Source organism: Callospermophilus lateralis, chromosome 2, assembly GCF_048772815.1.
Source record: "Callospermophilus lateralis isolate mCalLat2 chromosome 2, mCalLat2.hap1, whole genome shotgun sequence".
NCBI lineage: Eukaryota > Metazoa > Chordata > Mammalia > Rodentia > Sciuridae > Callospermophilus > Callospermophilus lateralis.
In genome coordinates, this window is record NC_135306.1 from 195427764 (window position 1) to 195440234 (window position 12471).

General features: G+C 35.7%; 1 protein-coding gene and 1 pseudogene across 1 annotated transcript; both read left to right on the top strand.

Annotated features, from left to right (window-relative positions):
* The first annotated feature begins 5129 nt into the window (after nt 1-5129).
* LOC143391722 (olfactory receptor 5D13-like) lies at nt 5130-6063 on the top strand (annotated as a pseudogene).
* A 5450-nt stretch (nt 6064-11513) lies between these two features.
* Nucleotides 11514-12458, top strand: LOC143390447 (olfactory receptor 5D13-like). The gene has a single exon (XM_076842831.1). It carries the CDS (start codon nt 11514-11516, stop codon nt 12456-12458), a length of 945 nt encoding a protein of 314 aa, XP_076698946.1.
* Nucleotides 12459-12471: the final 13 nt, after the last annotated feature.

The following is a 12471-nucleotide window of genomic DNA, read 5'->3' on the forward strand; positions in this document are numbered from 1 at the left end:
CTTAAGCAACTTAGTGAGACTCAGTCTCAAAGGAGAGAGAGAGAGAGAGAGGAGAGAGAGAGAGAGAGAGAGAGAGAGAGAGAGAGAGAGAGAGATTATTTTTATATACCTGAAATATGTATGAAGTACATGAAGTAGCATGATTTCTACGCAATCATAGCTATCATGTTCAGTCAGTAGAAAAATGAATTTATATAACTCAATAAAAATTTATAGTAGGCCAATTTTTGACAATAAACCAGGGTCATAGAAAGATGAGCCAGATACCTGCACCTGCATTTCCCTGGAAACCATTCACTGAAAGTATAAGCTACAAGTTTTATGGTCATATAGACATATATAGGGAAAGGGTAAAATTTCAAGGGTAATCCAAGTTGAAAATTTTCCAGATTGAGACCCTGAACTGATGCCACAGGTATAAAAAGTATCACGTGATAGTCCACACTTGTACTGAAACTGAGATGTGACTCATTTCAGGGGCCAGGACACCCTAGGCCTGGAGATTGGATGAAAGCATACTAGAGTGCCTGTGCTCTAAATAAATATTAGAAGCAGAAACATTTTGGTCCTGATTAAATCCTTTGAGACCTCAAATTATCTTCACACCTGAGTTTTGAACATAATGTTCAGTATTTTCAAAGTTTGCAAAGCACATCAAAAGATAGAAGAAGGGCATTCTCCACCTCTGGAGGTGGAGAATCTGCAATCTTATTTGAGTGTATTATTTTTGCTTCAGCCCAGAGCTTCTTTCTCTGAAGATGGCACCATTTCTCCCTTAAATGTGTATTTCTTGCTTTACTCCAAAAGATGTCTCTCTCTTGAGATAGCCTGCATTCTTCCTTTAATGTGTATCTATCTGCATTCTACCTTTCATGTGTATCTAATTATTGATTTCCTAAATAAATCTGTGTCAGAGAGAGATGGAGAGAGAGAGAGAGAGAGAGAGAGAGAGAGAGAGAGGTATAAAGAAAAGCCTATGAAATAAAATACAATAACCTTTAGAAATCATCAAAACTTCTTCAGAACATATTATACATCAACAATACATTCCTTAAATAAGAAGATTATTTTAGTCACTGTTTCCATCACTGTGAGCATAAGATCTGACAAGAACAATTTTAGAGGAGAAAAAGTTTATTTGGGGCTCATGGTTTCAGAGTTCTGAGTCCACAGACAGCCAACGCCTTTACTCTGGGCCTGAGGGAGACAAACATCCCAGCAGAGTGTGTGGTAGAAAAAGCACCTCAGGACTTGAGAACCGGGAAGCTGAGAGAAAGCTCTGCTCTCCAGAGACAAAATGTATACCCCAAAGGCAGGTCCCCTGTGAACTACCTCACTCACCCCCACCCAGGTGCCTGTAGGTATACCCAGTTGGTCCCTGGGTTAAGGCTCTCATAATCCAATCATTTACCTCTGAAGTTCTTGTATTTTCTCACACCTGAGTGTTTGAGGGACACCTCATATCTAAACAATAAAAAATAAATAAAACAAAATGAAACATTTAAAAATGTTTAGAAAACTGGACACTAAGATAAATAGTGTTTTTTATTAATAATGAAATAGGAAAAGAATAAAAATATTGTAACTGACATTAAGAATTCATACAGGGGCTGGGGCTGTGGCTTAGTGGTAGAGCACTCACCTAACCCATTGAGGCACTGGGTTCGATCCTCAGTACCAAATAAAAATTAAAAAAAAAAATAAAATAAAGCAATAAAAAAGAGTTTAATTCAAAAACATAATTTAAATGGAAGTTTAATACCTAAATAAATGTAGCTAATGAGAGAAGTTATCTTTGAGGTTTTTCAGAGAGGAAAATAGAAACAAAATATTTACAAACTTTATATCTGATAAGAGGCTAACATCCAAAACATGTAAGGAGCTCCTACAACTCAATAACAAGTAATGACTTAATATCACAATTTATATTGGATTAAGATCTTGAGTAGATGATTCTCCAGAGAAGATATGCAAATGACCTACATTTCTATGAAAAAAAAATGTTCTGCACTATTAATTATCAGGGAAAGGCAAATTAAAACAATGGGATATTATTTTTAGTTATGGTTCAAGCTGTAAAGTCCACGTTTTCTTCAATGAGTGAATTTTCATTATTTAATTAATTCAATACCCCAAAGTGGTTAATGAAATAAATACCATAATGTAATTATCCCTACTGTTTCAAAAGAAAACACAGCTATCACAATGATGTGAGACTATTTAACTAATTTTATGTTTTTGCAGCCCACTCCAATTAAAATTCCCTAATGTCCCTATCTCCATAGTCTGGGGACATGTATAAGAGCTGGAGTTTGGCAGAGTTCAGACTATGAGTTCAACTTTCAGGTGTTTCTTTTTAAAATCCATCTTACTGGCATGATCACTGAAACACTTCCACTTTCATAACAAATCTTAAGCATATTGCTCTGTTAAGTAATATTTGCTCACTGTGGACAAAAGTACCTCAACTTCATTAGTCTTAAGAAGAAATTCTTAGTGGATTAATCAAGAACTTCTGGTTCCAGGTCAGTTCATTTATCTTTTGGTCTTTCAGTTCAGGTGGAAAACAGGGGTTCAGTTCACATAGGTTGCTACAAAATAGATATCTTTATGGCTGGGGACCTCTTGATTTTCACTAACAGTGCTTAAAGTGTTTCTCAAAATTCAATTTTGTTCTACAGAAACTGGCAACAGTGACACTACCAGGTATCAATGCAGAAAGTCACAGAAAGCTTATGGGATATTTGTTAATTTTGAGCTCCCCTAGATTTAGTTCTGCTTTGGGTACAAGCCTAATCCTGACACATTTATGTTTATGAAATCTATCGGAAGTTGCTAGGACTTAATTACCAAGTATTTTTCTGAGTATCTTTTTGTTATTAACCTAAAAAGTATCCCACATGACCAGAGTAGTAGTAGCTGGCTGTACTAAGATATTCAAATTTTGAAGGGAAGTTCACATATTAAAACTGTATGAAAAATAATGGAAATTTAAACTCTGCCCACCCAGGCCCCTTGCTATGGGAAAAACCTGCTCCTAAGAGATGCTCTAAGTGTCAAGTTGCTGTTTAAGTGAGGGCGGGAACTCATGGGGCCAAGGCTACATCTTGACACTCAATCCAGGTAAAGGTGAAAAAGTGGAAGACCGTCTGCAGATGTATTTCTTTTTTTTTTAAATTCTTTATATATATATATATATATAGATATAGATATAGATAGATAGATAGATTATTTCTTAGTTTTTGGCAGACACAACATCTTTGTTTGTATGTGGTGCTGAGGATCGAACATGCCAGAAGGGCGCACATGCCAGACGGGCGCGCTACAGCTTGAGCCACATCCCCAGCCCTGCAGATGTATTTCTGCTTCTGCCTTGTGTCTATCTTTTTATATTTTTCTTCTTGCACATCAAGACCTCTCATTTCATTGCCTTTTGCTTACACTTCCTCCTCTTCTTCAAGTTTGCTCATCTTAAAGAAAGGATTGTATTTTGGGGCTAAGAACATGTGTAGTTTTTATTACAAAATTTTCATTGTATCATAGAATATATTTTGTATGGAAATATTACTGATGATTATAAGATCATTTTTCTATGTGAGTATATATATGATTTTGTTTTGTGCTTTAAGTTAGCTCATTAGATTTTCTCGATGTGTATATATATATATATATATATATATATATATATGTGTGTGTGTGTGTGTGTGTGTATATATGTGTGTGTGTGTGTGTGTGTGTGTATACCTGACTTAAAGCACAATAAAGTTACTGAAAATTTGTCTGAAAACCTCTAATAAAAGAATAAAAGTTGACTCAATGTCTCAATAAAACACCCATAAAAATACCCAAGGAAGCAGCGTGCATTGAAGTTTGAATGGCAACGATGTGAACACATTATAATTGAGCTTCTGTAGCAAATTCTATAGAATCATGTTGAGAGGAATATATGTGGAATTATGAAATATAGACACTTTGAGACTCATTCCTGTGGAGATTGGTGACAATGACTGGGAGACCAGTGTCTGAGATTGGAGTCTCTGATAACTTCATGGCTGTGGCATACTTGGTGGCTGTGAAAGTTTCTGTGCAAAGGCATAGGATGTCAGGTTGCTAGGGAAATGTCCTCCATGTTAGAATCTTATCAGCCTGGAACTTCATCTCAGGCATAGCAGCTTCTGGGAATGAAGGAACCTTCTTGCTAAGAAAACAACGTTTCACGAGTTCAACTGAATCAGTAACTTTAAACAATGAACATTCTTGAGAGCTGCACAATTCTCCTAATATTGCATGTTGCAACTGTAGATTGTAATTGAGGAAATTGCTTCATACCGTTGCTAACTCTGTAATTTTCATGAATACAAAGAATAATGCTTGCATAGTCTTTAGTCTGACTTACAGACATATATAATAAAGATTGCTGGTATAATTCTTTTGACTTGCTTCTCCATCAGAGAGCAGCTTTCCATTGGACCCCAGCTTTATCTTCAAAATCTGCATGTGTTGACTCTTATTTCTTCTGATCTCCCATCACCCCTTGACGGAATCTGCTAGTTTGGCTGCACTGGTCGAGGCATAGTCCAACTACTAAATTCTATGGTGATTTGATTTTGTATCATGTTTAGAAAGGTGTAAACTGCAAAAGCAATTAACACTACCATATGTGGGTCACCAATGGTGATGTCAAGCTCTCTTCAATCCTTAGTGTAAATCTTCAAATCATAACAAGGTTCTCTTTGGTTCTGCTTCGCTTTTCAATTTTTTTGATTACTTTATGCCGTATTTATTTCAGTTCCACATTAATGATACTAATGAAGGCTGACTTTTAAATAATAAAGGTATTACCACATATTTTTCACATTTTAGCATAGATAGAAACCCTCTGGAGGCTTGTGAGAATCACAAATTGTGGTCATCATCCCAGGGTGTTTGATTCAGAAGGTTGATGAGACTGGAGAATTTATATCTTAAGAAATTGCCACGTTCAGCTGTGGCTGTTCTTTGGGTACCCCACTTCTTATGTCACTCATCACACATGACACCTCTTTATTCCCTCTGCTTTTTATTTTCTATTAATTCTGATTATCAGGATTAACGTGTGTTTCTCTCTTTTTTTTCAGCCAAGAGGATTTATGATGTCTTCTAAAGGAAATCGAAGCAGCAGGCCCACCTTTATTCTGTTTGGTTTTTCAGAATATCCAGGTCTCCAGGCGCCACTCTTTCTGGTTTTCTTGTCCATTTATATCGCCACCATAGTGGGAAATTTGGGAATGATAGTAGTCATCAAGGTCAACCCCAAACTCCACACAATCATGTACTTTTTTCTTAGCCGCCTCTCCTTTGTAGATTGCTGTTTTTTCACCGTAGTCACACCTAAACTGCTAGAAAACTTAGTTGTGGAAGACAGAACCATTTCTTTTTCTGGTTGTATCATGCAGTTTTCTTTTGCTTGCATTTTTGCAGTGACTTTCATGCTGGTAGCAATGGCATGTGGCAGTTTGTAACCCTCTGCTGTATACCACTATTATGTCTCAGAAGCTTTGTGTTCTTCTGGTGGCTGGGTCTTATACATGGGGTGTAGTGTGCTCCCTGACACTCACATATTTTCTTCTTGCCCTGTCGTACTGTGAATCTAACATCATAAATAACTTCATCTGTGACCACTCTGTCATTGTTTCTGTTCCCTGCTCGGACCCTTATATCAGCCAGATGCTATGTTTTATTATTGCTGTATTCAATGAGGTGAACAGCCTGATAATTATCACTATGTCCCATGTATTCATCTTCATCACTGTCATGAGGATGCCTTCTGCAAGTGGGCGTCGGAGAACCTTCTCCACCTGTGCCTCCCACCTGACCAACATCACCATCTTTCATGGAACCATCCTGTTTCTTTACTGTGCTCCTAGTCCAAAAACTTCTTGGCTCTCAGTTAAGGTAGCTTCAGTATTTTATACAGTGGTGATTCCCATGCTGAACCCATTGATCTATAGCTTTAGGAACAAAGATGTGAAGGACACTTTCCGAAAATTAGGTGTCACCAAATCTCTTTGTCACTCAATATAATATTATTATATTTGTTATTCTATATCTAAAAAAAATAAATAATTTTTAAACTTCAGATTCTTCAGTTAGAAATGAATGAATAATTGAAATGAGAACAACTGAAAAACCAACTCTTGGTGAGCACCAGGAATGCTCATACATTTCAGATGAGGGTAAAAGAAAAAAAACTCTAAGACAGCTTAAAAATACCATATGAAGTTCTAGAAAAAATTTCTCAAAGAACTTAGCAATTTCTTTTCATAGTATCTGTCCATAAGTGAATTCAAATATTTGAGGATAAATTCTTCTCTATGGCTTGTTCAGTAATATAAGGAAAAGAGAAGGGAGTGTAGTAGGAGGTACTGCTGAGATTTTCTCTGTCCAGTTATTTTAAACAGTGATTTTCTTGGAAGATGCGACTTTTTTTTTTTTCATGAAGAACTTTTGCTGTAGGCCTATGAAAAATAAATGGGCAAAAGCAGAAAAAATATAGATGAATCTTATCATTTTATCATAGAAACTGATGTAGATAGTTAGAAATTACTATTTACTTACATACACACTGCATGTAGTTATATAATATATGTATATACATATTTAAGCATATAATCATAATTGTGCACATTTCATATATGGTATAATGTAAAAATATTCAGTAACATTTGTAAACCTTTACCAGCACTGTGCTTTTTACAATTTCTTCATAATAACCACATTATTATACTTTGAAGAATTTGACTGATGAGGCATAATTTTCCTCCCATGTAATTGCCCTAACAGAGATGGAAGGTAAGAAGTATAATTTGCTCAAAAACAAATGGTTTGCCCATTGCTGTTAATTCTGTTAAAGATAGACTGTGTATCAGCCAATGTTTTATCAATATAAGAAAATGACTGCTATTCATTGTTAAGATAGGATATTTAGAAGAGGATTTATCCTAAAAGTGCTGAAAGGACTGCTAGAGTGAAAAAGGACTTCCATGGAGCGCTAAAGACACCATTAAAATGGAGCAACAAAAATTTTTTATAACTCAAATCATCTCATAATTTATTTATGTGTCTTAGGGATGGCTCTCCTGGGGTTTTCACTGAGTCTTAATGTGGATGTGCCTTCCTCAGATCTGAAAGGCTGATACAGATTGATCCTTACTAGTCACAATAGCCAAGTTATACAATCAGCCTATATTCCCACTAATGAAAGAATGAGTAAAGAAAACTTGTTACATACACACAATGGAGTACTATTTGACCATAAAGAAGAACAAGACCAAGTCATTTGAAGTAAAATGCATGGAACTGGAGATCATTTTAAATGAAATAAGCCAGACTCAAAAAGACAAGTATTGTATTATTTTTTTTTCTTTCATATGTGAAATCTTTATTTATTTATTTATTTTTATTAGTTGCTCAAAACATTACAATGATCTTGACATATCATACATTTGATTCAAATAGGGTATGAATTCTTATTTTCCACGTGTATAGATTGCAGGATCACAGACACTAGTATGGCTGTATGTATAATCATGGCTGTATAACCAATGTGATCATATGTGGAATCTAAAATACAGCAACAACAACAAAAATATAACATTAAAGTAGAAGGGAAACTTTTACTAAAGAGGAGAGGGGCTTACAGGAGAGGTGGATACAATTAAAGCATGTTATATGCATGTATCATGCATATAGTTTGTAGCAGCACAATTCACAGTAGGCAAACTGGGGAACCAGCCCAGGTGTCCATCAATGGATGAATAAACAAAGAAAATATGGTATATAAATAAAGTGGAATTTTGTTCAGCCACAAAGATAAATAAAGTTATACTGTTTGCAGGAAAATCAATGGAAATAGGGATGATTATATTAAATGAAGTAAGTCAAACTCAGAAGGTCAGAGTCATATGGTTTCTCTCATATGTAGAAGATAGGAAAAAGGAAAAGAAAGATGGGGAAGAAGGGATCTCATGAAAAGCAAAGGGAGATAAGAAGAGGAAAGGGACCAGGATATGTGAGCTGGGGGTGGGCAGGAAGTGCTGGGGAGTGATAGTGGCCAAATTACACTGTTATATTGTGTATTATGTGCATGTGTGAATATGTAATAGCAAATCCCATAATTATGTATGACTATAATGAACCAATAAAAATGTGAAAAAAAATAAGTATGCATTGCATAATGATAACCACGACTAAGGTAATTAACTTCATCTCATATCGCTAACAATTTTTGTTTAATTATTAATAGTTGCATTACCATTTATTTACCTTTTCTTTTATGTTTTATTATAGTTATCATGTTTGAAAAGTCAATGTGTAAATTTTCCATAGTTAAAATATGTAAAATAAATTAATGGAGTAGGCCTGATTAGGCATTGTCTCAAGTGATTAAGAAGAAATTAAATTCTTGTGCAATGCCACATAAGACACTTAATCTAATTTATGTTTTCAAAGTAATTTAGTAAATTTTCTCTAGGGTCTAAATCCCCCAGGTCATAGAGGTATAAGTAAGACTTTCATTTTCTTTTCTACCTAGAAGTCAGAATAAACTTCTAAATTTTTCTATTTCTCCTCCACCCCCTCCTCCCTCTCTGTCTCTCCTCCACCTCTCTTCCTGCTCCTGTCTGTCCCCTTTATCGTTGTGTTTTCTGAAACATATTCCTAGAAAATTAACCAAAATTCATTGCGGGTGCCTGATGTATTTGCTAATTCTTAATATTTGAATAATATTTGAAATCTGAACAAGAATTTCCTGGAGTCTATTAAAAATAAGAACAAGGTTTTCAGGTGAGTACTCTCAGCATTTCAAAATCTTGTAGAAATATGTTATATGTAAGACAAAATGTCTTTTGTTATTTTATACAATTTACGAATCATTGAAGTCCTGTACCTTTTAAACAGGGAACTCTCTTATACTGAAGGCCATACTATCTAGATATCTTCTAGAGGAACTGATATTTAATTTCTGATCTCTCCTTCTTTCCCTTGGGTATCAATTCTGATTTTTCATTGTTGTTGTTTGTTTATTTGTTTGTTTTTGTTTCTCCTTTTTGCTTTTGGGATATCTACCATGTGCCTAGTGAAGTCACACTGAAAATTTTTGAAATGATGGTATAAAATCTAGGAGTACTCTCTCAACATTTCAAAATCTTGTAGAAATAAGAGTATGTTATATGTAAGTAATAGGAAACAGACATATCATGATGTTCTCATGTCCTGATAATAACACCTGTAGCTACACCAAGAAGCTATTATTGGAGTAAAAACGGAATATCTCTTGGTGATATTGATTTTCATCTAAGACCTTGTGTATTACGAATGTTGCATCAGTAATCCAAGGAAACAGTGTATTTAAGTAAAAGTGAGAGATAATTAAATAAACCAAAGAATAAACTAACAATATTGGCATGATTGAAGAAGGCTGCACACTGGGATCAGTGAGTTATGGTCTTAGGTAAACCCCAAATGATAAATTTAAATTGAATAAATTACGGGATAGAGAGGAATTGAAGTGTTTAAAGCCATAGCTTGTTAAGAACCACATAAATTGAGGGTGCAGAAACAACGTTCTCACAGGAAGGTGGAAGCACTACAAGGTTGAGTCCAAGCCTCTGCTCCCAGTTTGATAAATCTTCCCTGGGCAAAAACCTGAGATAAGAAGTAGACAACCAGAAAGAGTAAGATTCTCCTGAGAAAACAAAGGGGAAATCAGAAAATGCTTATTGCAGGATGACTGTGAATTAGAAGGTGAGGGAAACCCGGGAATGAGAGCTGAACTCGGCTTTGACATACTAAACTGCACCCACAGGTTTATTGCTGCCCTCGATGATGCTTGATCTGTTTCTGCAGTGTTTTTTATAATAATATGAAGGTTGAGAAATAGCACCAGTTCATTATTGAGCTAAAAATTAAAGTGGGTCAGGCCATGGGACCCTCCGTTTCCTGGATTGCATAATTTTTAGACTTGATTAAACACGTGACCATTATTTCCTAAGTGGAAACTTACACATGTTTAAAATAGATATTATCTTTCCATTATTAGTTTTGTTCTATTGATAAAGAAGCTGAGCTCAGAAAATCTAAATAATAAAAGATAACATGGCAAATGCCAAAGTGTGGAAATGATAGTAAATCTCTGTGGGGGAAGCCTGTGCTTCTCTCCTGATGCTGGTCTGTGATGAGCTGTTTGCACTCTCCTGATGATTTTCTTTTCTCTGTGAAGGAAGTACATTGTTGAGTGTAAGATATAGCAGTTAGCTATAAAGGAGGTGCAAGTTCTTTTTAACTTGAGCTTGTAGTACATAACTAAAACTAGAGTCTCCTGTTTATGGGATTTACAGAAATGATCTTGTGTAAACTTGAACATTTCAGAGATGCATTTATTATTGGATCAATTTGCTTTTTTAAATAACTATGAAACCAATAGAGACTTTTGTGATTATGAACTGCTACAAACAGAATATGTTTTTGCTTCCTCAACATTTACAAGCAAAACGATGATTGCATAACTCAAAACTCTTAGGATAATCACATATGTTTCTTTAATCAAACCCTTCTTCAATATCTGGAGTAAAAATGTCCCTGTTGCCAGAGAGGGTGAGGGTAATTATCTAGCCATTGGTCATTATTACCTTATTTTCTAACTTGCTCTATAGAACACAGATGACTTGGGGAAAATGCATTTTATTTTTATTTAAATTTTGAGATTCTGCAAAATAATAACATAATATGACTAGTAAAGCTGTGAGATTGAAATTTAATAGAAAGTTTAAAAAATAAAACTAGGTCTGGATGAGCACATTAGAAGCATCAGGGCTTATGAGAAAACCTGTAAGGAGAAAAAAAAATAGTGAAAGAACATGTCAAAAGTATGTTCTTCTCCTTTTACAAGTTGCTACCTTATTCCAGAACACTGAGGCAAGTGATGTGATATAAGGAGGAATCAACAGAAAGCTTGGAGGCACACAAGTCTAGGTTTTCTTTAATGTCCATATGTTTTATGTCTCATTGATTTCTAGGACAACTCAAAAATACTTATGACCTCAGTCTAGGCATTCCACCAGTACATTCTCCCAGTACTTCCTTTAAACATTTTAATGCTAAATGTATTCTCATTGCTTCATTTTTGCTGCTTAGTTTAATGAGGAACTGTGAAACATGTTTTCTATAACACAGCAGAAGAGTTTTCTCTTTCTCTTAAATTAAACGAATTATTTTAACTGATGCCATTGAGGATCCACTCCACAACCCAGCTCATACTTAAAAAACTGTCTAAATGTAAACAAGTGCCACATTTTGTATATACCACATATCTTTGGAGCCAATTGTTTACAATTCATTGTTCCATTTAGAGATCTAAATGAATATTTTTAATGTTTTAGAACATTGCCTGATATAGGGTAAATATTCTATGACTACTTGATCATTATCATTATTACTTTTATTATTATTTCAGATTTTTTCTTCCAACAACAATCATGCTGTTAACTGAAGCAAATCAGACTTCTGAAGTCACCTTCATCCTCCTGGGCTTCTCAGAATACCCAGACGTCCAGGTGCCCCTGTTCCTGGTGTTCCTGATCATCTACACAGTCACAGTGGTGGGGAATCTGGGCATGATCCTGACAATCAGGATCAATCCCAAACTTCACACTCCTATGTACTTTTTTCTCAGTCACTTGTCCTTTATTGATTTCTGTTACTCCACTACGGTGACCCCAAAACTTCTGGAGACCCTGATTGTGGAAGACAGAACCATCTCCTTTGCAGGATGCATCACACAATTCTTCTGGGCTTGTATATTTGTAGTAGCCGAAACATTCATGTTGGCAGTGATGGCCTATGACCGATTCGTGGCAATTTGTCACCCTCTCCTCTATACAGTCATCATGTCCCAGAAGCTGTGTGCATCATTAGTGGCTGGGACCTACACATGGGGTATAGTTTCTTCCTTGACACTCACCTATTTTGTCTTGGCATTATCCTTCTGTGGGTCTAATATCATCAACAATTTTGTCTGTGAGCACTCTGCCATCGTCTCTGTCTCCTGTTCAGACCCCTCTGTCAGCCAAATGCTTTGTTTCGTCATTGCCATATTTGATGAAGTGAGCAGCCTCTGTATCATCCTCAGTACTTACATTTTCATCTTTGTCACTGTCATGAAAATGCCCTCCACTGGTGGACGCCAAAAAGCCTTCTCAACCTGTGCCTCCCATCTGACTGCCATCACCATTTTTCATGGGACTGTCTTGTTCCTTTATTGTGTACCCAATTCCAAAAACTCATGGCTCATGGTCAAAGTTGGTTCTGTATTTTATACTGTGGTCATCCCCATGCTGAACCCCTTGATCTACAGCCTCAGGAACAAAGATGTGAAGGAGAGTTTTAGGAAGTTAATGAGTCACCTCCCACTATACTGTTGAAGGCTCAGATTTC